The sequence below is a fragment of the Oryzias latipes genome, chromosome 17 (assembly GCF_002234675.1).
Source record: "Oryzias latipes chromosome 17, ASM223467v1".
In the NCBI taxonomy this organism is placed as follows: Eukaryota; Metazoa; Chordata; class Actinopteri; order Beloniformes; family Adrianichthyidae; genus Oryzias; species Oryzias latipes.
The window spans coordinates 13,708,043-13,731,373 of NC_019875.2; the positions used below are offsets into that span (position 1 = coordinate 13,708,043).

At 40.9% G+C, this 23,331-nt stretch overlaps 1 protein-coding gene across 5 annotated transcripts in view; it reads left to right on the top strand.

Moving 5' to 3' along the window:
- Positions 1-23,331, top strand: part of LOC101165344 — a 36,133-nt gene that overhangs the window by 223 nt on the left and 12,579 nt on the right. For 4 of the 5 annotated variants that reach the window (XM_023965370.1, XM_023965371.1, XM_023965367.1 and 1 more), the window contains exons 2-31: positions 57-212; positions 2,878-3,011; positions 3,129-3,287; positions 3,362-3,545; positions 3,622-3,833; positions 4,031-4,219; positions 4,355-4,497; positions 4,607-4,763; positions 8,063-8,146; positions 10,626-10,763; positions 10,935-11,051; positions 11,531-11,623; positions 11,701-11,918; positions 12,038-12,231; positions 12,488-12,717; positions 13,308-13,472; positions 15,371-15,448; positions 16,133-16,337; positions 17,466-17,620; positions 17,723-17,835; positions 17,938-18,019; positions 18,094-18,231; positions 18,424-18,586; positions 20,162-20,277; positions 20,849-20,995; positions 21,098-21,211; positions 21,337-21,453; positions 21,546-21,704; positions 22,438-22,587; positions 23,118-23,268. In XM_023965370.1, the coding sequence (XP_023821138.1) occupies positions 57-212; positions 2,878-3,011; positions 3,129-3,287; positions 3,362-3,545; positions 3,622-3,833; positions 4,031-4,219; positions 4,355-4,497; positions 4,607-4,763; positions 8,063-8,146; positions 10,626-10,763; positions 10,935-11,051; positions 11,531-11,623; positions 11,701-11,918; positions 12,038-12,231; positions 12,488-12,717; positions 13,308-13,472; positions 15,371-15,448; positions 16,133-16,337; positions 17,466-17,620; positions 17,723-17,835; positions 17,938-18,019; positions 18,094-18,231; positions 18,424-18,586; positions 20,162-20,277; positions 20,849-20,995; positions 21,098-21,211; positions 21,337-21,453; positions 21,546-21,704; positions 22,438-22,587; positions 23,118-23,268 (4,461 nt within the window). The remainder of the gene's footprint in view (positions 1-56; positions 213-2,877; positions 3,012-3,128; positions 3,288-3,361; positions 3,546-3,621; positions 3,834-4,030; positions 4,220-4,354; positions 4,498-4,606; positions 4,764-8,062; positions 8,147-10,625; positions 10,764-10,934; positions 11,052-11,530; positions 11,624-11,700; positions 11,919-12,037; positions 12,232-12,487; positions 12,718-13,307; positions 13,473-15,370; positions 15,449-16,132; positions 16,338-17,465; positions 17,621-17,722; positions 17,836-17,937; positions 18,020-18,093; positions 18,232-18,423; positions 18,587-20,161; positions 20,278-20,848; positions 20,996-21,097; positions 21,212-21,336; positions 21,454-21,545; positions 21,705-22,437; positions 22,588-23,117; positions 23,269-23,331) is intronic. The other variant, XM_023965368.1, reaches the window with a different exon arrangement.

Sequence of the window (23,331 nt, forward strand, 5' to 3'; positions counted from 1 at the left end):
TTTACGCATCTTCAAGAGATCATTGAAAGTTGATGGACACTAACGTCTGTTTTCAGTTGCTGTGGAGTGGCGGTGGGACACCAGCACCAGGCAGTATTCCCTGGAGGCTGAACTCCTCTTCCCTGGAGTGGTTGGATGCAGGCTGCTGGGGCTGATGGAGTCAAAGGTGGGATCGTGGCACTCTGGGCTCAGGCTGAAATACAGTATAGGAGGTGAGGAGGAATTCCCCAAACAGTCATGATTTCTAGTCATGGATCACTCTCATCCAAAAATAAATGTTTTGTGCTCAAACTGATTGTACAATTTGTGTCTATAGTTAACATACCACTGGTAGAAATCGACAGAGTTTGAAAGACCAAAGTGCGATCCATCCATCCACCCACCCACCCATCCTGTTTCTTAACTCACTAAATCCTTCATGGGGTCACAGGGTTGCCTGTTTCAGCCACTGTTGGGCGAAGGCATAACCTGGTCAGGTCGCCAGTCCATTGTAGGGCAACCAAAGTGCAGTGAAAAACTGCAGGCAAATAGAAGTTGCTATAAAAGTAAACAAAAACAAAACAACTCTTTGCTAAAGCTATCTGATTAACTTATAAAAAGGTAAAACGCTTGCCTCTTCATCATAGATTTCAATCAGGCTCAGAAAGAATTAAGTGACACAACATCGAAACAACAGGAAGTTTGTTGGATTAAACTTTTAATTTTTCTTTTAGCCAGAGGTTTTTTTTCTTTTTGCAAGCAATAAATGAAAAAATTATAATAATTAATACTTTATCTATCCCACAATGGGGAAATTCTTTCTCCGCATTTGACCCATCCCCTGAAGGGAGTGGTGGGCTGCAGGCTGGCCGTGCTTATGGAGAGACAGTTGGCTTGGGAGAGCGGGGATTGATCTGCCAACCCTTTGGTTGTTGGAAGACCTGCTCTACCGCCTCAGCTAAACTGCCGCCCTTATGCTGCATATGAGACCAAATATAGCCTACATGAAGTATCAAAGCAAAAGGATCTGATTAAATACTACTTAATTAAAAATTAAAGAAAAAAACTAGTTTAGTAAAAAAATCTCGATTCTTTAACTGGACTTTTTTTGTTTGATATAGGAAATGTGGGTAATATCTAAAATAAGTTTGATATAAATCTGTTTTGTACTTTTTAATTGTATTATTCCATTATTTTTTATATTTAAAATAAACCAATAAATCAAATCAAAATAAAAACATTGGTGTGCAATGTCATTACTCTGATATGAGATGACTGAATGTCTGATAGATAAAACTTTGCTGTTGAAAAAGCATTTCTATAAAAGTAAATGTTAATAATACTTAAATAGGCATTTTAAGATATGAGCCTTGACCTGACATTAAATTGAAACAAGGAGTGTAACAATTAATTTTCAACGATCCGATGCATCTTTAGCCAAAAATTAAACCAGTGTAAATACCTGGTACTGAACATCGCAGGGGAAGTTTTCCAGATTCCTTGAATTGCAAGATAATCAAGTGTAAATTAAATATGCATATAAACAAACAAGTAAACAAGATTTAATGGTAAATTGTCAGATCAATCTGGTTGGATTGTAGGAATAGGAATTGGTCAAACACGTTCTGCATGCTAATAAAAAAAAACATTTTTATAATTTTGTAGCTTTGAAACATTTCTTCAGTTTCATAATAATCATAATAATGAAAAGTTCATGATGTTAATGTTTTCTCTTAATATATAGGGTAATGAAGTGTTATCGTCCAAACCTTTGTGTAAAGATTGCAAGTGTTTCACCTTTAAAGATGTGAAAAATTTAGCAACTGAACAACATACAAACTGGGGACAACAGAAACACTACGGGCATGCACAGAAGGATGCAGAATTGTTGTGCTAATTGATGACATCTGCATGGGTACACATGTTTAAATGTGCATGCCCCAAGCCTCATGCCACTCTTTGTTTTGGTGTCTTTCCCAGTCTGGACAAAATCATTAAACTTACACCTGTTAGAATGAGAAGTTTAGGTGCAGTATGTGTTTGTGGAACAGAAATAAGAACCATAGGCACACGTTACAGCTATAGATAATTAATTGAAAAAATTGTGATTATATTTACGGTTAAGACTGTTAACATTGTTGGAGATTATTCACCAACAGATCTAGACAGAGACCTTTGAAACAGTCACTTGCTGTTGCACCATGATTGTGTTTAATGTTCGCAATCTGGGTTCTGTCCTTGAACTGAACACAAAAGCCAAAAACAACAAAGCAAAGACATGGCAACGCTATTTAGACGTCATAATATTTAACATCAAAAAATCTACCTCTGATCAAAAGGTTTCCAGTTTGGTTCCCGTTTTGTTTGCCCATGTGTCAAAGTGTCCTTGAGCAAGACACTGAACCTCACATTGCTCCTGGTAGTTTGATTTGGCAGCTCTGCCACCATCAGTGTGTGAATGTGTGTGTGTGTGTATGGATGTATGGGACTTGCAACTGTAAAGCGCTTTAGGCCTTTGTGAAGATAGAAAAGCACTAATTAATTAAAAGCGATTTACTATTTAATGTCAAAACATCACTTTTCAAATATCCCCAACAAATCTAATTGTGATAACCAATTAAAAAAAATGGAAAAAAGATTTGTGCAGATCCATCCATCCATTTTATTCTGAGTAGTGGGGGGAGCAGATTCCCAGACTTCCCATAAGGCCATGCTGACGTACTGTGTGTAGAATTGGTTTCCATTTAATCCATCAAGTAACATTATGGATTAAATGGTTATTAGTTGAATTACTTTTCATAAAACTGTGGGGGTGGATATTCTTTTTTTAAATCTTCATACTGTGCCCTTATAAACTCTAAAGGCTTTTTTCTTTTTTGTTGTTTTACATTCTTGCAGATGATGCCAGGCTCCTGCACCAGGAATGCTTCACATCACAGAAACTGAAAAGCGAAAGAGATGCAAACCTCACTTACATCGTGAGGGCTGATCATGAATTCCACTGCACCAACATGGATCCCATTAATCATAAGGTTACAGCAGATGCATGCACACATTGCTAACACATAGTAGATGGAATTGCAATGTATTACTTTGGTCATAAGGGTCAGCTTGCAGGTTGGTTTTGCTAAATGGTGTTTCTTGTTTAGATCCACCTTAAGCATGAAGAAGGATTCAGCCACATCTATTCAGTCCTGGATGTAAGCTATGGCAAAAACTGGGATGATAAAAATAACAAGGAGATATTCTTCCTGAACCAGTCCTTCAAAAATCTGTCCAGTCCAAACCACACCAGTTACACATTGGCAGTAAGCCCACTCATAGTTTCTGACTTTACACGGTCCAATGTTTAAATTGATATTTTCCATGTGCTTTTTTCTAGTTCAATCTACAAGTACCAGAGGCAAATCTCAATTGTAGAATTCAACTTCTGCACTGGCACTTACTGCAGCTTGGCTCTGAAAGTACCACACACCTAAAAATCAATTACAACAACCAGATACCACTTGTAGCCGAATTACACTGGAAACACTTAACCAAAAGTTTTCAGCAGAAGAAATGGGAAGGTACAGCCTCGTCTAATTGTTGCATGTGTGAATTGTTGATCTGGAACACACAAACTATCATTCTTTGTTGGTTCAGCCATATTTAACATGGATACTCCCTGGATGTACATCTATACCTCCCATAAGCTGAGCCAGCTGCACCACCACACCTTGCAGCTCACATCAGAGCTGATGACCAGCAAGTGGCTGAGCATCCGTAACCTCAAGATGAGGGGCTTGTACAGGTACAGGAGCAGAGACAAGGAGGTCCGTCTTGTGCTCTACACACCAGCCACCACCTACCTTCAAGTAAGCAGTTAAGCATTTGGTGTTTTTAAATTTGCAATAGGCTCATTTTGTGCTGAAGTGTGCAATTCTCTGTTTTGTTGTGAGTTACATTTTTTTGGTTACATCATTTAAGTCTTTACATTTAATGTCTAATTAAAATAAAACATCACAACTTTTTTCTTTTTTAATTGGGGTTTTCTTTTTCTGGATCTCGGCAGGTAGGGGTGCAGAGTGCTGTGAGGAAATGGGCTGTAGAGGCTTCTGGCTCCCTCAGCTCACTGTGGACTCCTTCTCTGAGAGGAAACATCTCTGTGGAAATGTCTAAATTCCTTTGTGCTCTGCACATGAGTGCTTCTTATGGCAAGCAAAACATCAGCTTTATTGCTACTTTGAACACTGCTGATAAGGTGGGTGGATACTTTGTGCTGCATTTGCGAATGTGGACAGTTTCCATAAAAATGTGAGGCTGAATTGTTTCAATTTTATCGTTTGGAGACCTAATGGTACTTTGATCTTCTTTTTCTTGTAATGTTTTTTTTAAGATGTTGAGAAAGAGACAGATGACATTGAATATGACCTCATCAAAGCCAAGGACTCCAACCACTGTTGTGTTTTTGAAGGCGTCAGTAGAGGACCTAAGAAGGGACAAAAAGATGTTTCAGAAAACTGCAGTGCTTCAGCTGAGGTTTGTCTCTGGATCTGGGACATCATTTGTTGGTGTACTGCAGCTCATTTTTTGGTCTCTATCTTTTGTTGGACATGTGTTCAATTTTCATATGGAAATTGTTGAACAGGCAGCCCTTCCAGTCCTTACCCCAGGACTTCCTTCTGCAAAAAACCTTCACTGCTGACCTCCAAAAAGGCTGCTACATCCTGGAGACTAAAGCTGCTGTTAATAATAAAGAAATCCTCCACACCCTGACATTGGGCTACAGAGCCCCAAACCCCTTTGTAAGTTAATTTTTTTTTACCCCAGATATCAAAGATGTACTGTAAATATCTAAATTCCAGCATTTGTTTAATGTTGTATATCTGCTAGATAACAAGTAGGACAGATGTTGACTGTCCTCTTAAACATTGTAACTTAGTAGCTCCTAATAATTTCAGCCACCGTCTGTTAACTTGCCACAAAACACATTGAATCCATATAGCACTTCTGTGACCTGAATAACATCAACATGGAATCTAACAAGGCTTATATGGTTCTCACCGCTGTATGTATCGCAAAGAAAACTATCCTCCTAAACTGGAAATCTAAAAATAATCTTAGCATCAGCCACTACAGAAACCACATGTCAGAGCATATTAGTTTAGAGATAACGTCTTCCACAAAAATCTGTCGGCTTCAGACTCTCCCTGGCTCCAGCTGGTTAGTCACATCACCTAGTAGGGGTGGGATGGTGATAGGTTGAGCCGGGTCCTGGCTGGTTGGGTGGGCCGGGGTGGGTTTGGGGGGGTGCCGTTTCTAGCTGCCTGGCCGCTCTGGGAGGGGGGGGCGCCTACCGCGGCCGGCTGGGGGGCCGGTCGCTCGGGGGAGCCTTCTCCCCCGGTTGTGCCCATCCGCCCGCTCCTCCCCGCTCTCACCCAAACAAATATTGCACACAGGCACATAGGGCTCCGGGAACTGGATGGGAGGGGTATGCTGGCGGGGCTCATTGGGGATGCCCCTCTCTGGGTTCTCATTGGCACCCGCCCTCCTCCCCGCTTTTTACTTGCATATTAGACACTCTGATTCATCTAGGGCCTTGTGGAGAGGGTCTAGTGGAGGGGGTCACGGTGAAACATCCGTGCTCACCTTTCGCTGGCCCCCCCCACAATTTTAACTTCCTCTGTAGACACACACACTGCATGCTAGCAGCACACACACAGCAAATACACACCACTCATAGAGGGACCCCGGAGTGGGGGGCTTTGCGGCTTGGCAGCGGTGGAGCCCCCCACACTGGGGACCTCCTATTTTACCTGCAGCACACACACAGCACTCCCACACCTCCATACATGGGTGGGGTCGGGGGGGGCGGCCGCTCTTCACCCGCCTGGTCCTCTCAGGGCGTCCGGGCTTATGGGTATCCTGCCGGCTGCGGGAATGGTCGGGCGTACCAAATGATTGTGAGTATCTGTGCGTGAGTGCATGGGTAGGACGGACCTGGGGGCTGGATCGCTGGGACCCTCTGGGGCTTTCCCTCCCCATCACAGAGAGGGGAGGGCACTGAGAGGGTTGGGGAGGGGGGCTCAGATATTATGGCGGGGGGGGGGGGGGGGGGTGTTGTAGTGTGTAGGGTTGTAGGGTTATGGGGGGTGGCTGTGGGTGCCTGTACGGCTAAGCGCTCCTGTCTTGTGGCCTGGGGGCCGGACACTGGGTTCGCTTGTGCCTCTGGGCATTGGGGGGCCCCCCCAATGCCCCCAATCCCTCTCTGTGCCTGGCTGGTGGGGTGGGCGGTCCCCTCCTCCTCCCCTCCCGGGCTGCCTGGGTCCGGATGCTGGGGGGGCTTCTGGCCTGGGGGCTCTCCTCCCCTCTCCTGGTCTGGCTGGTCTGGCTGGGTAGGAACTGACTCCCTTTATGAACACACGGTTCACGTCGGCAGCATGCATGTATCTCCACCCCCACGTGCACGTGCACACTGCCACACTGCTCCCTGTCTGCTTCATCCCTCCTCCTTACCCACAGTGTATTGATGGACAGATTTTTTTTCGCTCATCTTAGTGTCATATTTTCACCTTTGATGTAACATTCGTCTTTCCAGCAGATCTGGTATAATTGTTACAGCTTAATTTAATAACTTATTCAAATCAGTGCTTGTATCCCCCACCTTTTCACCTTTCTTCCTTTTACTCTCTTCCACCCTCCCCTCACATTCTTCCCCTCTCCCTCCCCACACACACTAAATGTAACAAATAAATAAAAAATAATACGACAAAAAGGGGTTTATACCAATCTACACTCTAGTTTCTTGAAGCTATATGACCTCTTTTTGTGATAGTAAAACCTGTCCAACACAAAAAGCCTTCAGCTCTAATCTGTTTGCTCAGCTGTTGGACAGAACAAGTTAAAAGGAAAGCGAAAAGAGAAGAAAAAAAAAAAAACATATAGCACTTCAGTAACTGCCTTTCACCCCTGATATTATTAACTGGGTACTTCAAAACACTGATTAAGACTAGACCAGGGGTCTGCAACCTGAGGCTCTGAAGCCACGAGTGGCTCTTTTATCCCTCCACCGTGGCAGTCTGGTTAAAGAAAAATAAAAAATGTTTTAATTTTAAAAAGTGACTGTAAAGCAAAAAGTAAATAAGTAGTAAAGTGAAAAAAATTAAGTATATTACTCCAACTTTAGTCTCCCTCTTTGACAAACAGCTGAAACACAGTACATCACTGTGCAAGGCTTCTGACTACGACAGCAGTAATCCTCCAAAAAGCCGTCAAGCGGTTCAGCTTCGTAGTTTAACAAGGTTGTACAAAAACATTTAAAACAGATTTTGAGAGTCGTTTACCACTGAAAATCAATTTGAGGTCAGTAAACACAACCCGGATTTATTTTCTATTTTTGAACAAATATGAGGATTTTAAGGGTGCCCCCTGTGGTCCAAAAATACAGTAAGGGTCACTTGATTAGCTGTAATTTAATTTAGGTTTACAAATTTCTGGCTGAGATGCACAACAGACAGTAAAATACATTTTTTGTTTTTTTCGTTTTAATCCCTGCTAATGTGGCACTTCTGATATTTGCTGCATTGAGATCATTCTATGTAATACAGGGTGCCTTTTATTTTGAAAGGAATTCATTTGATCCTTTGTCTAAAGTTAAAAACTATTTCATATTTAGAAAAAGGGTACTTTCTCTTTACGTTTGTTTTTTATGCCAAAAAAAAACAATAGTTCCTATACATTTATCATAATACTAATAAGTACATAAATACAAATGAGTGTCTTATTTTTTCAAAGGATGAAGTAAAACTTTGTGGCTCCTACTGGGTTTTGACCAATGAGAAATCGACCCGAATGGCTCTTTACGTGTTGAAGGTTGCAGACCCCTGGTCTAGACCCTTTTTCAAATGAAACACAGTTCTTCTCTTTCTCTCCATTGGCTAGTTTTGAAGTAGTAATAAAGCAACAGTGCCACCCCTTTTCAAGCTCAGAAGGTTATTGGCAGTTTGACTGCTGGCCAGAGAAAAGTGTGACTATAGCACAGTATGGTATGGATCAACTGGTGTGAATAAGCCCTAACTGAATAGTTTTGTTTAATTTTTTTCAGCTTTGCTCTGCACTGCTCCATCCATTCAGTTCTGACACAGTTCCATCAAACTTGACACTCTGCATTACAGTCTCCAGCAACCAGGTAAACTATCTGTATCTTAAACAAAACAACTTTTCTTTAAATATAATTGGTGTAAACAGTGATTTGTTGTTTTATCCTGTTACCTTTTAACTTATTGATGAGAATTGTTGCAACCTAATGCTGCAGTCACACATACAACTGCCACCGTGCGGTAGAGCAGGATCATTAGAATCTTCAAGATAACCCTTGTGCTATCTTGTGAGGTCAAAATGACCCCACCCTTACATTGACGTGTTCTCCCTACCATGACAAAGGTGGATAAAGGTGAAGAGAATTTCATGTAATCCATGGACACCAGTGAAGATCACACATATCATTGAAGAAAAAAGGTTCAACGCACTGTCTAGTGGGTCTAGATGACCCAATCCCAACGTTAAAGTGCCTAGGATAGCACAAAGGATGAGCTTCCAACCCAATTGCCACCCAATTTTGGGAAAAATTGTCAGCGTCATCATAAATGTAGATTGCGGCCGTCAGGCAGCAGTCAGTCAGACGGAACGACATCATTATAAAGTTGGGTGGCCACAGGGTGGCGGCAGCCGGATCGTCGGCTGACAGCAGCTCTGATTCGACGAAGTGTAAATGTCTCAGGGCGGTGGCCATCCATATCAAGTGCCACCGGCTAACAGCCAGCCTATAGCCTAGGGGTATATAAACTGTCCTAGCAACACTTCGCCCTTCTTGAGCTCTGTGGGGTTTCCTCTGACCTGAAGAAATGACCATGAAGAACCCAGAGGGTTTTCAGAAGAAATGATTCAATGAGTGGACTTGAATGAATTACCAGGAAGCAGCAGTCTTTAGCACTCTCAATGCTTGACATTTATTGGGACTCATACAGGCCAGCACACAGCATGACATTCTCATCCCTCTGTCTGACTTTCAAAATGCAATCCCTTTTATTTCCTGGGATCTACCATCTCCATTTTTTGGGTGGGGATTCAGCACTTCCCCCAGTGGACAAATGAGCCAAACAAATCTGAAAACATAACTAACCACTCATCTCAACATAAATATAACATGACCATGATCTTAAAAAAACAAAACCACATACAACACCTAGACAAAAGTGCAAAAGTTAGTCTATGCTTTTGCTCTTCTTCATCATCTCAGTTGATGGTTCAGGCCGACTGGATGGTAAGCAGTCAATAGGACCCAGCTGATCCTCTTTTGGTTTGTCTCCTTGTGTGCACCCAAATGGACATCCTGTAGAGCTCAGCCTTGGACAAAAAAGGACAATTGGCAGAACATAGACTTCACAGAACCAATATAAATGTTAATGCAGAATACCTGACCTCTTTAGTGACATTGGAGGGACAGCATCCTCACATGTGTGTTTCTCTTTTCCAATGAGTAGTGCAGCAAGCACAATATTCTGTCTTCTTCGTGTTCTCTTCAGCATCAACCCCAATTTGTCAAGACAGATGACTCTGAGTTGCTGTAGTGCTATCAACGCCATGATGAGTTTTGTGCAGCATTAATGCCATCTCCCCATTTGGACTCAGGGTGGCTGGGATCGCCTGATTGACGTCTGGTCATTGCTGGGCCCCCGGCCCATCTTGACAGCCCTGATTGAGTGCCTGCACTGCTACCGTACGATTTCTAACAATTGGAAGGTGGCAGTGGGATGGCAGTACGGAGGGCAGGGGGCTAGCTGGTGGGTGGCCATCTGAAGTTGTCCGATCATCTGACAATTTGGGGACCACAGAGACCCTCATATCAGTCAATTATTGCGCTGCAGCCTTCCTGCCACCTTCTTATCACTGGACTGCCACAGCGCAACCTCCAAATGTACCAGTCTGGCCACTGACCAATGTGAAAAAATTGTCTGGTGACTGTTTACCTTAGACTTTTTCTTAAAAGCTCAGCGGCTGCCAAACGGCATGAAAAAATACAACTGCCCCCTCCCGATTAGAAGTCCCGCCGCGCAGCCTACTGTCCAATTTGCTGAAAGGCTTGCATTTTGGTCACAGCCTGGTGGCATTTTGGTATATGTGACCTAGGTTTAACCTCCTCCAGCGCTCAGCCAAGTTGTGATGGACCAAGTGGACAATGCTTTTTTTTCTGTGTAAATGTTCCTACTTTTCTCAAGCTGTGAAATGATACTTATTCTCTAACATAATTTCTATCAGCATATCTATAATACAAAAAAGAATGAACAGAGAACTGAAAACGTGCTCCAGCGTACAAAGCCTTGTGGAACACCTGTGGAGAGGCATTGACAATAAGTATCACTCCGTGTAAAGTTATAATTAAGGTTTTTCTTAAACTGACAAGAACTTTATCATGCGAGAACTGAGGAGAGAAAAGAAAGGAGGATGTGGTGATTTTTGGTATCAAAAATTAAAGAATCCTGTTTCGATCAATGCATTTTTAAAAAGTATTAAGATACCTAAAATGTTGATTGCATGATACTGATTCTATAATTCTGGACATAAAGAGAAAAAAATTAATTCATTTTGTTTTTCATTTTCTCCTTCAGACCCACAAAAATGTAAGTGGGAGTTTTCGGGTAAAAAATGAAGAAAGATTGACTTTCTCTGGGCAATTTCAGGGGAAACATTTGCCTTTAAATTATCGAATGCTTAAAGTTAAAGCAACTTTCAATCAGCGGCTTAAGGTAAGCTCCTTCAATATACATTTAGTTTATGCTATGATAGGGTTGGGTGTTTAATTGCTGAAATTCACAAAAATAATATTCCTTAGTACATAGAGGCTGTTGAAAATTTAAGTCCTGTGATTTACAGTTGGTTTGGGCCGACATGTGAATACTTGATGTGTTCTGTTAAAGCTGCAGCTGCCCTCATCTGCTCTAATGGAAGGAAACCTGTGTTGGGGCATAAAAGACAATGATGAGTTTGACTATCTGGCCAGAGGACGTCTGAGAATAGAACGACAGGGATACCAGGTGGGTTTAACATAAAGTAGATTTTAATATTTGTTTGACATTTCTAAGCTGGATATTTTTAGAGCCCTATGGCTACTAAGTTTGTGAAGTTTGTTCTGCTGATTTAACCTTTCAATCTAATCATTGATGCTGAGCTTTCTTAGCCTTTCGGCTTTTCTCTCCAGAGCTCTTTGCAGCAAATCATCCACCTGTATCTAATTCTATCATCTGCATACTCTTCCTCAATCCTCACACCAACCACCCTCATGGCCTCCTTCACTACATCCATGAAACCTCCACTGCAGTCTTCCTCCAGGCGTCCTCCCTGATAGCTCCAACTTCAGCATCCTTTTAACAACATCATCACTGTCACTTCTCTCAGTCTACTTCTCTGCATTTATCTCAAACATCAAACGTAACCTGTTACTCTGATGGATGTAGAAGGAAGGAACCTGGTATGGCAACCTGTTTGTAGGTGGATAACTTGCTGTTCTTCTTAGATATTTATGCAGATAAATGGGACATCAGGTAGAGTTGGCCTGCATTCTTCTCTTAGTCATCCCTTCAAGTCAAAGATTCCAAAAACTTTGGAGGTGAGCTGGTTTTCTGTTGTTCCAGTGTTGTTACACCAGTCCCAATATCTGACGATTTCATTGCTTTCTTTTTCAAGGTTAAGGCCTTTGCAGACATCTCTGTGCCTGGCAAAATGAAAAGCTTGTTGCATATAATCATTAATGGGAAAAACAGAGTGATTCTGGACTGCCTCATGTCCCAAATGTTTCTAGAAGAAACCAGGACTGCAGGACTTGAGCTTAACTTCACCCAGAGCATACTGCCAACAGTTTCCAACCTGTTTGCAAATCTATCTGCCAACATATCAATAGACAGGTTAAACCAATACTACTCTTTACTACTTTATTTTGTTCTTTCTGCTAACATGGATGTCATATTTCTTCGAAGCAACACTTTGACCATGATTTTTTGTTTTAACCATTGTCCCATTTCAGCATCTTTCTGTGTGGTTCCTTTTCTTATGGACCGGGGACTCTGCTGGCCCAAGTCAAAGGGTCTCTAAAAACATCCAGAAGTCTGAGGCTGTATCTGTCAGCAGACTTGAGGCACTCCCTGCCCAGCCTTAATTGTCTGCATACAAACCTGGAGCTGAATGGAGCTTCAGAGCAGTCTGACTCATTTGCTGAAGGTTGACCATTTTAAGAAAATACCAGTCTTTTAGTACTCGTAGAAAATTTACTTTATATCATATACTTTTTTTTGTAAATGTGTTTCTCTACTGAGCATCATAAATTATTTTGTGTTCCATTAAAATTTTGCAGAAACGATAAATTTGTATGTACAGAGAATATTAGGCAATCACCAAATCACTATTGCAAAAGAGGATGTATGTATAGTTTTTCTCGACTCCAATGTAAATAGTTGTGTCTGCCTTCCTGTTTAAGGTGTGTCTGTCAGCAGCAGTGCCCTGGTGGAGTGGACCCATGATGATGATCAATCGTTAGCCCTGGCAGAATTGCATGCAGGACCTGAACATTTAAAAATGCAGTTTCACAGAACAAGGACAGAGCACCTGACCCCTGGATGGCATTTCTCCTTAAAGTTGCAGCAACACATCAAGGCTCTGCTTCAAAGAGGTCTGATGAGCTCCTTTCAAGCTGAGGCACATTTCCAGGTGCAGGGCTTTTATCTTTATTGATTCATTGTCTTCAACACATTTTGAGGTCCATAACCTAACTTGCATCCCTGCTGTCCTTGTCCAATGCCAATCAGCTAGATCATGTGTTTCTGTCACAAACTGGTGGTGGAGAACCCAAAATGCAGGAGACTAGGCTTGGTAACAGAAAATAAAATGTTTAAAAACCAAACTGAACCATGACAAAGCTATGGGGAGAAACAAAAAGGTGATACAGCAGAGCAGATGACCTGACAAGGATGAACAGAAACCAAGACACTTGAATAGGCTGAGGGTAATCAACCGAACTGAAGACAGCTGTGGATCATGAACCTGAAAGTGGAGTGACTGACAAAAAGAAAACCAAAAACATGACCAAGAACAAAACCAAACCACTGAATCCTTACAGTTTAAAGGTTTTGTTTGACTGGACACACTTGATCCAGCCAGCTAGCAGCACGTAGGACATGGATATTTAGAAAACTAGCAGGATGGTAGATCTCAAGGACCATCGTTGAATCTACTTGGTATCAGAATTAAAATTTGTTTCCTTGCTGTTCCATTGTTTTTAAATCTGATTGTCCTCTCAGTTTGCAGCAGAGCAGCTGGATACAGGCTTGGTCCTTCTCATGGGAGATGAGAGAACAGCAAACATCCTTTTTAAGGTTGAAGCAAAAAACAAAACAGTCATTTTGGTAGTGTCTCTTTGGCAACAGATGAAGGGGCTTCGGGGACTTATTCCAACTTCCTCTCAGGTACACCTTACTTATTATACACATCATTTGTTTACATAAGCCTGTGAAATATATATATACGTGTTCGTCTAGATCTACATCTTGTCTTCATCCACTTAATTTTGCAAGACAGATAAAGTTGTTGTCTATTCCCTGTTATGATCTGAATTTTTTCTGAAAGCTTACTTATTTGAAAATCCGGCCAATCAGACAGTTAGTTAATTATTTAAACCTACGTTTTATCATAGCACATTGTCTTAGCATCAGAGTCCAGTGCTCCATTAAGCTGTTGATCTGCAATTTTTGTAATAATAATCAGGTAAGGAACAAAAAACGTTTTTCTTACATTTTGAATGTTAAAGTAGTTGCCCACATGAGGGCCCCAGCAAACTGCCTCTACCCATTCATCTACAATGACTGCTGTGGCATATAACAATTATTGCAGATTGGAGAAAATAGAGCTGAATAAAGGCAGGAATTTTGGTAGGAAAAAGGAACATTTTGTCGTGTATCTTTCAGGGTCACAGAGTTGTAGTGGTCAACGCTGATGTCTCTCTTTTAGATCCTTTAGGTCAAACATTTGTTGCCTCTCTAATCTCCCAAAAAGAAAGACTACCTTTTTGACACAGTTCTTATGTGTATTTTGTAAACAGCAATTAAACAGAAATATATTTTACACATACCCAGCAATAGATACAGGTACATCTTGAAAATTTAGAAAATCATAAAAGAGACCAATATTTATGTCAGCCATTTCAAAAAGTGACTCAAATTTGGAAAAGAATCATTACATGTAAGCTAAAATATTTACATTTTTTTCTTTCTCTAATTTGATTATTATGACTTACATGTAAATCCTCCTGTGCCGGTCCCAGATAAAATACATGTTGTGTCAGGAAGGGCGTACAGCGTAAAATCTCTGCCAAACCATCTGTGTGAAAAGTGAAAGCTGATTCACTGTGGCGACCCCTGAAGGGATATGTCGAAGGGGTGAAGAACAGCATAGAATAATACTGTAGTAACTCTGAGCACCTGCCAATCCTTAGCAAGAAGACAGCATCATGCGTGTTTTACAGGGGCTAAGGAGAAAAAGACTGTTCACCAATGGTTCAAAGTCATTTTTTCAGAAGTAAAATTCACATTTTATTTAGAAATCAAGGTCCCGGAGTCTGGGAAAATAGGAGAAAAGAGGAGAAGAAGCACAGGATCCATATTATTCAAAGTCCATTGAGAAGTTTCTACAGTCAGTGATGACTTTGGGTGTTGTGTCATCTGCTGGTGTTGGACCATTGTGTATTCTTGAGCTCCCACTCACTGCTGCTGCTGCTGCTAACAAACTATTTTCTAACTGTGTCCACACTGGCAAAGATCATGCAAACTCACCAGACCAGAACCTAACAGAAAATCTATCGGCTTTTGGGAGACACCAGTCCCAACAATGCAGAAGACCTAAAAGCATCTTTCAAAGCAACCTGAACTTCCATAACACCAAAGAGGAACACAGACTAAGGGCCTTGATGCCACAGTGTGTTGATGCAGGAATACATGCAAAAGGAGGACCAACCATGTATTGAGCAAATGTTGCCAAATTAAAATAGTTTTCTGTAATATAGCATTTAAGCACCTTCAGGTTTCATTATCTATAGGCTTAAATTATCCCGATTACTTAAATAAAAGTCTGAAATGTTTCAATCTGTAATGATTCTAGAAAAAAAAGTAAGACCAACGTTTGAAAAGACTGCTAAACACGATTGATCCATTTCACTGTTTTCCCATTTTCTTTTAAGGTTACCTGTATTTTCTTAACAACGTGGTACTACAAACATTTTCAGGGTGGCCTAAAGTTCAGTAATATATATAGTAAACGTCTGCCCTGAGAAAAAAACAAATTTTATCAACAGGGGGTTTTGTTTTCACAGCTGAACTGCTCAGGAGACGCTACAGAGAAAAGACTGTCAACTCATTGCTTTGGAGATGTGGAAGGGCACCCTGTGGAGGTAAATCTTTTCCCAATCCAGCCACACAAGATGCTCTGCATTATAGCTAGATCTACCTAATCCTAGTTTTTCCAAAGAAGGGTAACTGTTACTGTTTTATTAGAAAAGATGGTCTGTATCCAACCGTAGTTTAGTATAGGCTCCAGCATCCCCGTGACCTTGAATGGCAATAACCAAGTTTAGAAAATGAATGGATGGAGGAAAAGAATGGGAACAAATTTATGCAGGAATGGAAGAACATGTTTAAAAATGTAACTAAATGAAGAAATATATGTGCTAAGGGGATAAGGCACAGCTGTAAAAAAAGAAAAACTGTAGTAAGCATGATAATTGAAAAAGGTTTATCCTGTGCTTGAAGATGTAGAAATTGTCTGTTTATTTTTTTAATCAATTTTTATTGAGAATCAACATTTCCTGTTGACTGTTATTATTGTCTGTCCGTTTTTCATGTGTCTAATACACAAACAAGTTGTCCCAGCTTGTTTGTAATTTCAGTTGTAGCAACATTCACTCAACCTTACTGTGGATGCAGGTAGAGCTGGACTTTTCTAATGGGAAGACTTAAAACTCGTGGTCAGCAGAACAGATCTGTAACCAGTCAAATGAAATGTTCTTCTATTCATAAAAACAGAATGAAGCATGTAAGACAGACTTCTGTTTTTAATTGTTTGTGTTCCCTCCAAGGCTCAATTCTCCATCAATGGAAGCTTACCTGAGATTCAGTCCAGGGCTCGGCTCAGCGTTGCCGGACTTGAGGTGCTCACATCTGGACTTAATGTGAGCAGAACTGAAGGGTATCTGACTGCACTCCTCTCCTATTCTCCATCGGCTTTCAATGCAACAAAAACCCGACGTAAAGTGGGTGCAGTTTTCACTGCTCAGTTTGAAGGTAAAGTACACTTGGAATCTGTAGGTTAGAGTAAACATCTCTACATTTATTTGTTGTGCTTTCTGTAAAGTTTTTTGTGGGCAAAATCAAATCTAAGTAAAACTGCTGAGCCAGTTGACCCTTGTGCTATCCTAGGCACTTTAACATTGGGAGTTGGGTCATCTAGACCCACTAGACAGTGCTCTGAACCTTTTTTCTTCAATGATTTGTGATCTTCACTGGTGTCCATGGATTACATGAAATCTTTCCACCTTTATCCACCTTTGTCGAGGTAGGGAGAACACATCAATGTAAGGGTGGGGTCATCTAAGATAGCACAAGGGTTAAAGACCCACTCCAATGAAAATTGTGTTTTTGGTGTTTTTAACATGCTCTTTTGGCAATTTCCTGATGATGGAGGAGATATTGAAAAGAAAATTAAGCTTAAAATTGTATTTCTGAGTATTTAGTCAAATTGGGGTGAATCAGGAGCAGGAAAAAAAATACAGTTTGAAAAAGCTTGCAGCTGTGACGTAGAAGCTTCAACAGCAAGCCACAAGCTCTCTGCTCTGCTCCATTCTGATGCATCCACTTGCAATGGATCCATGTACGTCTTACCGAGCTGGTATCTGGCTCTAAACTGTACAGCTGGATTAGTTACAATATTGTTCGCCATTTTTGTTGCATCTGTAATGTTAAGCTGGGGATGTGAGGCACTGTAAGCTAGCAGGAGAGAGTGTAAACAGAGGGTTAGGAAGTAGAGGCTGGCTCACTCCCAGCCAACGGTGTCTTCTGAAACTCAAAGGGAAATTTATAATAAACTACTGTTGCTCTGCAGAAACAATGTCCTGGAAAACAACACAGGTTTTTGGATGTTGGCTAAAAATGGCATAGTCGTAGTTAATAACCACTGGAAATGCTTTTACAATAGATCGAACAATGATCGGAGTGGGACTTTAAATAAAAAGTTGTAGACGTTAAATTAATTTCTAGTTAATAAATGACTTTGAGGTTGTTATTTAAAATACAGACGGTTTTAGATATTTTAATGCAAATGATAAAACTCAAAATTTATTTTTGATGAAAAGTTAAATACAAAGCTAAAAATGAATATCCATCCTAAAATACTAGTGCTTTTAACCTCTGCAGGCCCTCTGAAAAGTGCTTTAATAGAAGTAACTAGTCAAGACTGGAGATTACAAATGACTGGGGACATCGGAGGCTGGGGATTACATGGAGGCATTAAGGAAGCCAGATTTACTCTGAGGCATTCCGCACATGGAGAGAATAGCCCTTCCTTGCAGGTACTTTGTCATGTTAATACAAAAAAAAAATAATAATAAATTAAAAAAACCCACATGTTCTCTTGTGTCTCACAACCTTCTTTGTACTGTCTGATATTTTAGGTTGAGACATGGGGGAAAGTGACTGACTCCCAGCTAAGGTGCTCCATGGTGGTAAACCCCGAGCTTAGTTCCTCACTGGTATTTACCATCCAGGGACACCATGTACCTCATAGGTAAACAGAAACTCCAGGTCAACAATCCAGCTCTACACCAATCACACCAGGCTGCAACAAATTAATGCCCAAAATTGCAAGTGACCATGTTTTGCTGTCCAGTCAGGAGCTCGTGGTTAAGGTGGTCAACAAAGTCCCCAAAATGATGGCCTACCTGCCCTGTCAGTTAAGTTTACGGTCTCAGGTGATGCTCTGCCAAACCCGAACCTTGATATCAGCTTTGTCCTTCAGATTCACACAACAAAGTCTTTTTCACAGCTGAACCAGTCTCAGTCAAGCACAGAGGCTTTGCTGGAGATTTCATCAGGCAGGAGGAGGCTGTGGGCTCTAGGGGAACTGGAGGTCATTAAAGGTGGTTTCAGACAGACTGTGGAGGTGAAACACTCGTGTCCACAGGTACCTCAAAGCTCACTTATCTTTTTACTGTCAGCTCTGAACAAACTGCAGAATGAAAGAAACTCAGCAAAAAGGAAGTGTAACGCTTTAGATCGTGATTAGAATGTTGGCTGCTCTGTACCCCAACAGTTGGTTTCAGAAGCACTTTAAGCATCTGAAACTAACTTAAACCTTGTTTTTGTCCATGTACAGCTGAAGTCACTTCCCAGGACCATCACATTCCAGACGCTGTACAAAAGCAGGGACTGGAACTACCAACTTCAACAAGCAGCCATATGGGGGAACCGTGAGTTCAGCTTGTTTGGCTTGTATGCTGCTCCTCCAGAACTCAAGCTGGGAAACCAGACCCTGGAAGGTAAACTTCTTCAAACACAAACTCTCAAATTTAATTCCATTTATATTGAACTAATAGTGGACTGGCTTTTATATGAATTATTTTATTCTCAACAGCAACAGGAGGTTTGTAGTGTCTTCTAATATAGATAAGAGCAAGTTTTTATTTATTCACAACTTCACGTTACCCTCCCAACAATTGCTTGAAGTACCTTTGGCAGCTGGGTGGTAATAGAGTCCTGTAAATGACTGTTTGTTGGCTCTCCTCAGTGAGTTGGAGAGGAACTGTAAGCACACAGCCATAAAGCAGATCCCTCCAAAGATGTTCTGCTTACACCATGACCAAATTCTGGCTCCATTTTGTTTTTTCACCTTCCAGTCGCCATCCATGTACTTGCAAGGCCTCAGATTGTCTTTGGCATTGTCAGGATTCTTCACACTTTAAAAAGGACTACGGACATGTTAATATTCCTTTTGTTCATGTGCCTTTACACATTCAGTGAGGCAAAATAAGTATCTGTGAGTCACTGATTGTGCAAGTAGTCTCCCTTAAAAAGACGAAAGGTCTGTCAGATCTTCACCAGGTTTGCCCTGACTGTAGCTGCTATTTTTGGTCCATGATGTTTTGGGGCTGTTGCTTGGCAACAAAGACTTTTTACTGCCTTCACAGATTCTCCATTATATGGAACTTCAGAGACTGGCCATGCCACTTTAGAACCTTAACATGCTTTTTGCATAGGTACTCCTTCATTGTTTGGGCCACATGTGAACTAAAACCATCCTGTCCAAATTCTCACCATACAGTACATGGCCCCATTCATCCTTTCATTATGCAGATCCGTCGTCCCTTCTCCTTTGCAGGAAAGCAGCCCTGAACCATGATGTTTCCAACCCCATTCTTCACATTTATGGTGTTCTTTGGATGAAACCCAGCAGTCTTCTTCCTTCCAAACATGGCCAGTGGCATTTCTACCAAAGAGTTCCATTTCGATCTAATCTGACCACATGGCATTCTCCGTATCGTCCTCTAGACAAGATAGTTTCTGGAAAACTATGAACATGTGCTGGCTTAAGCGGGGGAGGGGGGCACTACAGGATTTTGATCCATGACAACATAGTGTGTTGCTAACAGTTACCTTTATTTTACTGTCCCAGCTCTCCTCAGGTCATTGAGCAGTTTCCCCCATGTAGTTCTCACGATCATTTGTTCCCCATCATAAGCTAAATACATACTTTTTGCACCATAATGGAAATAAAGTCTTTAAGTTGAAAGATGAACTTGATGAACTTCATTCATCTTTGGGACAACAAGCAGAATTGGTGACTGACCACTTGAGTTACATATTTTCCAGTTAAGGTTCTCACACTGGAACAAATGTTTCTGTAACCATGGCTCACCTTGGTCATTTGTTTATTTCATTACCTTTTCAGTCATTTTTATAACTTGCATCTTACATCATTTTCCTTGCTTATATATTTTACTCACTGCTTTTTTTTATAAGTTGCTTTATATAAACAAAAAGGATTTTCCAATGGCTAGAGCTTTTTGAAATCTTTCTCTTGTCTTTTTTTTTTTTTTTTTTTTTTTTTACATTAGTGCGTATCAAAGGCCTTTCCCGTGAGACCAACCTGGATTTGCAAATGGAGCGCTCCTTACATGGAAGGTTGGACAGCATTTTACTGGGCTGGATGAGGCGAGGACAGCTGAAGAAGGTCAGTGCAATGTGAGCGATGAAAGCAATAAGAAAAAAAGAGATTTGATGAAAACATAGGAATGATTGAAATATTTGCTGTTGGATACAAAGGCTCTTTGGCTGTGTGAAATATGTCATTCCTGTTTTTGAGATGTTGAAATACACTTTTGTCCGGAACCTAATTTAAAGCGTGGGAGAGTAACTCATTTTGAAGCATGATCAGAACAATCACACACATGGAAATGATTTACCTTATTGTCTTATTGCTCATGGTCTCATGGAGACGCTTTTGATTTTGAACAACTTAAAATTAAAACAAGCCTCCATCCTGGTGCTGAGAGGATTTCTGTCGAAACATGGGAATGGGGTCTTCAGGACTTGAAGAACCTACTCTTTTTCTTTTCCCCTTGTGATTTTGTCTGTGTGTTAAAATTGTGAAAGTTGAACACGGCTGTTTTCCACACTGACTCTTTTAAAGTAACAACTTATGAAATCTTATTTAACCTTTGAAATTTTAAACTTCAAACTTGTGGAAAGAATGGTGGTACTTGTTTGGACTTTCCTTTTGAATTTCTATCGCAACCCTGTAGGTCAGAGCTCTCAGAGCCTGGAGTCAATCTGAGGAAAGCAATGAGACAAAGGTGGAGCTCGAACAGCCCTTCTTCCCTGCGCTGGGCCAGCTGTCCCTGCAGACTCTTTCCCGCAGCTCAGAAAGAGAACAGCACAGCAGCCAGCAGGTATCCAAGCATCTGAAACCGCCTGTTCATATTTCTGATAGTTTGCGAGCGTGTCAGACTTCTGTGTGAGTTTCTAGTGTTTAGCTGTGTGTGACTGTGCAGACCCATCTGTCCTGGGATGGAGTTGTCCCTCTCAACGTTTCCCTCAACCTTGATAAACAGTGGGGGGCCAACACCAGCAGGGGGCAGGTGTGTGCTCTGATGTCAGCACGAAAGGTTGGTAGCTTCTGGACATCTGCTTGAAACTGCAGCGCTGCATGTGCAGTAAATTATAGCACCTTAAAGTGTATTTTGGGAATGAGCCCCTGACAAGTAAAATAAATGTCATTGTGTTTATGTAGATGACAGCATCAGCCTTGAAAGGCTGTGTGTCACTTAGCCAGGAGGAAAACTCCTACTCACAGAATACAGTGTTGGAATGGGATAGAAGACGTGTGATGCAAAGTGCAAAGTACCAGGTATTATCTCACATAGAAAGACAGAGGATGCCCATTGTTTATAGCATTAAAAAACACAAATAATTGGTTAATCTGTTGATTTCCTTTTCCAGAAAGACTTGGTGGGCGTCCACAGCCTTCAAGTCAAAGTAGATCTGGACAGAGAGCTTCTTGGTCCGTGTCCTTCACAAACATTTGTGGCCAAAGTTGAAACCAACCTAGAAGATCATTTTGGTCACATAGTGATGCTGGGCTGGTGCCCCCCTCAGCCTGTAAGGTTTAACCTTTATCACTGCTTATTCTGTCCTCCTTTGGGGATAAACAGAAATGTTCTCCCCTATATTTTTCATTTTTTTGTTTACTCAAAATCATTTATTGCAGTTTGACCACTGGTGTCTCCAAGTTTTCTTTGGCTCCCATACAAGATGCTATTTTGGGCCTTATTGCCAAACTGTGATGGAGAAATACTCTCTCTCTTTCTAATGATTCATAAAGGATAAATCAATTTCCCTGTTGTGAAATTATCCAAAGTTCTATTTGTATTTCACTATATATTAGCGTTTAATAAACATGCAACCTTATTAGACTATATAAGGATTTAAGTTTTGTTTCAATTATACTTTTGTGTTTAGTTTTTCTCCCACAGGTTTTGTATGTTTCTCTCTGTGCAGACTCGACATGGGATCATCATCATCTGAGCAAATACAATGCACTGTCAATAAATAATAGAAAAAACAGGCTTGGATAAAAAAAAAAAATTGGATTGACCCTATTTTTCTTTTAAAAATCTTTTGTTTAATCTTAATTTTCTATTCTGTTTTTCTTCAGTGTTTGGTTCAAACTAACTTGGATATAAAGGTCAAACAAAGGAACTTTCAAAGAAAATTCTTCCACATTTTTTCTATTTTTAGATCAAATATATTTTTGTAGAATTGTACTCAAATGATTTATCTTGTTTTTTCTATTTAAAGCCTCTTTTTAGAGTAACATGTCTTCATTTTTTAGGTTCTGGCATGGTTGGGATCTCACAGAGCAAACTCGGTAGAGACTCCGTCTCATCTGCCAGTTGTCGGTCGGTCGTACCAAAGCAGCTTCACCCTCGCCCTCATCAACTCCTCCACTATTTTAGGAGCCAACATGTCTCTGTTCCCAGAGGTAAAAGCAGAGACTTACTGGAAAAAGAAAAAAAAACTTCTTTCAGAAACAATTTTAAATCTATGCACTTTACAGTGTTAAAATTGACATTTGTGAGGACTTTATTTTCAATTTTTCTGTTTCTTTCCCCAACCACTAACAGCAAATGGTTACCTTTACTGACTGTGGTTCTGCTGGAGGTCTCATCCTGTTGGTCCATTTATAGTCAGTCCTCTCTGCAGTCACTTAGTTGCAGGCTCAGTACAAAGATTGGACAGAATGGCCTCATTGAAATTATCTGGACAAATTGGACAAACCAAACCTGAATTATTAGACTGAACTTGACTTTAACAATCATTAATGTCTTGTTATTGTTATATGTTTGATGTTTCTCACACGTTCGTTGTTGATGTCTTTGAGACATTGTGAAATTTTAAATGATAGAATGAAGTGCTGGGCAACAATATAGGAGGTCAGAATCCTTCTGAGGATGCTAACCCTTTTCAAAAACTAAGTTGTTAATGTTAATAAACCTATGTGCCATATCTCAGATAGGTCATTGGAACCTCAGGTGGGAGGTTCTGTCTCAGCCTCATGGGTCAGGTCTCCAGGTTCAGGCCTCATTGGATCACAGAGAGAAGATTTGGCTGAACTGGACTGTGGAGGACCAGTGTCTTCGGACCACCGCTGGCTATAAGAGTAGTAAATCCAGAACACTCCTCCTGTATGTTACAAAACAATCTATAGTTGTAGTAATGAGAACCT